This window comes from Sinocyclocheilus anshuiensis, unplaced genomic scaffold (genome assembly GCF_001515605.1).
Source record: "Sinocyclocheilus anshuiensis isolate Anshui unplaced genomic scaffold, SAMN03320099.WGS_v1.1 scaffold130, whole genome shotgun sequence".
Classification (NCBI taxonomy): Eukaryota; Metazoa; Chordata; class Actinopteri; order Cypriniformes; family Cyprinidae; genus Sinocyclocheilus; species Sinocyclocheilus anshuiensis.
Genome location: NW_015544207.1, coordinates 2,009,090 through 2,011,449, shown reverse-complemented (window position 1 = coordinate 2,011,449; position 2,360 = coordinate 2,009,090). Strand labels below are relative to the sequence as shown.

The 2,360-nt window shown below is 46.0% G+C and overlaps 1 protein-coding gene across 1 annotated transcript in view; it reads right to left on the bottom strand.

The window, feature by feature from the left end:
* Positions 1-257: 257 nt before the first annotated feature.
* The window catches only part of bmp7b (bone morphogenetic protein 7b), a 58,950-nt gene continuing 56,847 nt past the window's right edge, over positions 258-2,360 (bottom strand). The window contains exon 7 of the mRNA XM_016497508.1: positions 258-500. Coding sequence (XP_016352994.1) covers positions 258-500 — 243 coding nt within the window. The remainder of the gene's footprint in view (positions 501-2,360) is intronic.

The following is a 2,360-nucleotide window of genomic DNA, read 5'->3' as shown; positions in this document are numbered from 1 at the left end:
TTTAAAACAGTGTGGACACATTAAAAACACACCAGACGACAAGGATGTTTTAGACTCCATGTTGGAAGACCAGGAAAATAAATACACTTTTGTTTCTTTCATTGAAAAACTATTTACACAGTAGAAAGCACAAGTATCATATAGAAGTGTGTACATGTGAGCATGTATATGTGTGCATACATATGTTGGTGTATGTGTAAGAGAGATGTTACCTTTTTTTGCCATATTTATACATTAAACATACATTTTTGTACATATTAGACAGTTTTGCATATTGTCCTTGGTAAACGAAATCCTGGAACAGGCCTGAGATCTTCATATGGTTTTGCTGGGAACTTGTTGGTGCTCCTTTTATAAGCAAATGAGGAGCAGTCAGATGTGTGGCGGTATTTCTTCAGTATGACATTGGAGCTGTCATCGAAATACAGGACGGAGATGGCGTGGAGTTGTGTAGGGGCGCAACAAGGTTTTGGAACCGTTTCAGGGTTGATGAAGTGAACCTGAGAAAAAAATACAAAGGTCAAAGTTGAAGGTCTAAAGAAAAGTACTTTAATTACAGTAGATGTTAGTTTTATGAATGCCAATATTACATGGTTTAAGTCAACTTGTAAGAATGACAATCTGCTTGTCAGTGCTTGATTCAAATCAAAATGTTAAAATTTGTCATAACTTGTGTGCCTTTCTTATTTAAAATATCTTATAAATATCTTTATTCTTATGAAAAAATAGCGAGTGTCATGGTGGACACCCAAATTCACTATAATTTTAAAAATAATACTTTATAGTTTAAGAGCATTTTAGGCGAGAATGTACTTGTTTGGACTTTAAATATGCAGTTTGCTAATAAAGATAATGTCGATTTTAAAATTTGCTTCGTCGTTTTCGGAGACATAAGCTCTAGGGCATCAGCAGTCATTCGGTGCTCATAAACCCGTGGAGAAAGCGTCTCACCTCGGCCAGATCTTCTGGAATCTGCCGCTGGCTCTGATGTCTCTGTAGTGGTTAAACATGAGATATATTTCGTTTTGGGTAAATCTAACAGGCAGTCTTTGGTCTCATTAATCTATTATTTGTTCCAGAGCAAATAGTTTTGGCAAAATCTCATCGTGTTGTAACTTCAATGCTGTATATCAGAGCGCTGCCTTTGTATTTTTGACTGAATTGCCTAGCAACATTTATAATGGCTGTTGTTGTTTATTAAATATTATTGTCACGGTTGCACTGAGTGGAGCGCGGAGCAAGGAACGGATGGAGACGAGGAGTACATCAATCCAGAGAATTTTAATTATAACAAGGAACAAGGAAAACTCATGTAGCACATGTAGACATAAACAATACCGCATAAGGAAACACAAGGGAGAACTAGAACTTGGGGAACAAAACACAACACAAGCCTGACATGACGCCCCCCTCCGGAAGGCGCGTCCTTGGGGCTCATAAAGACTCGGAGGCCATGGCGGAGCAGGCAGACCCGGAGGCCATGGCGGCGTAGGGAACTCTGGAGGCCAAGGCGGATCTGGCAGCCCAGGAGGCCACGGTGGAGCAGGTAGTCAGTAGTCTTCCGTGGGCTATACTCGGGAACAGGAGCCCTCCGTGGGCTATTCTCGGGAACTGTGAAGCACTTACGAGGAGCTGGCACTGGAGGGCGCTCTGGAGGAGCAGACACAGCATGGCGCTTTCGAGGAGCTGGCACTGGAGCCAACTCAGCAGCTGGAGCCGACACTGGAGCGAGCTCTGGGACTGGAGCAGTCCTTTTCTCTTCGTCCTCCTCCTTTGGTTATGGGTGAACTGGGCAGCCGGCGGGCTTGACAACAGCGTGGCCGGCAGGTCTATCTTCGGAGCGGCCGGTGGGTTGGAGAGAACCGCCGCTGGCGGGTTTGACTTCGTAGCGGCTGGCGTGCCTGACGTCGGAACGGCCGGCCATACTGGGCTGACGACTAGGGTGGAGTTTCGGAGGACAGCGGGGAATTTGGGGTTAGGCAGACGGTAGGAGCCGTTGGAGAGGTATGTGGAGGTTCTCGGTGTGGGGTGAGCTGGGGAGACGCGGCGCGCTCCAGCGGGAGTTGGATGACGAGGCTTGGGAAGTTTCTTTACTTCTTCAACTTCGAAATCTGAACCATTTAGGAACAGCATGAGATTAATCAGCTCGATCAGGGGAAAATGACACGTAGGAAGACCACAGCAGATTATCTCGTCATCTAACCCCAGCAGGAAGCACGCACCTAGAGCAGCATCGTGCCAGCTCACCCGGTTAGAGAGCTCGAGAAAACCCTCCACATATCGCTCCAACTTCAGACCGCCCTGCCACAAACCCCACAGCACGTCCTCAGCTGTAGTCATCTTTTTAGGTCTGGCATTAC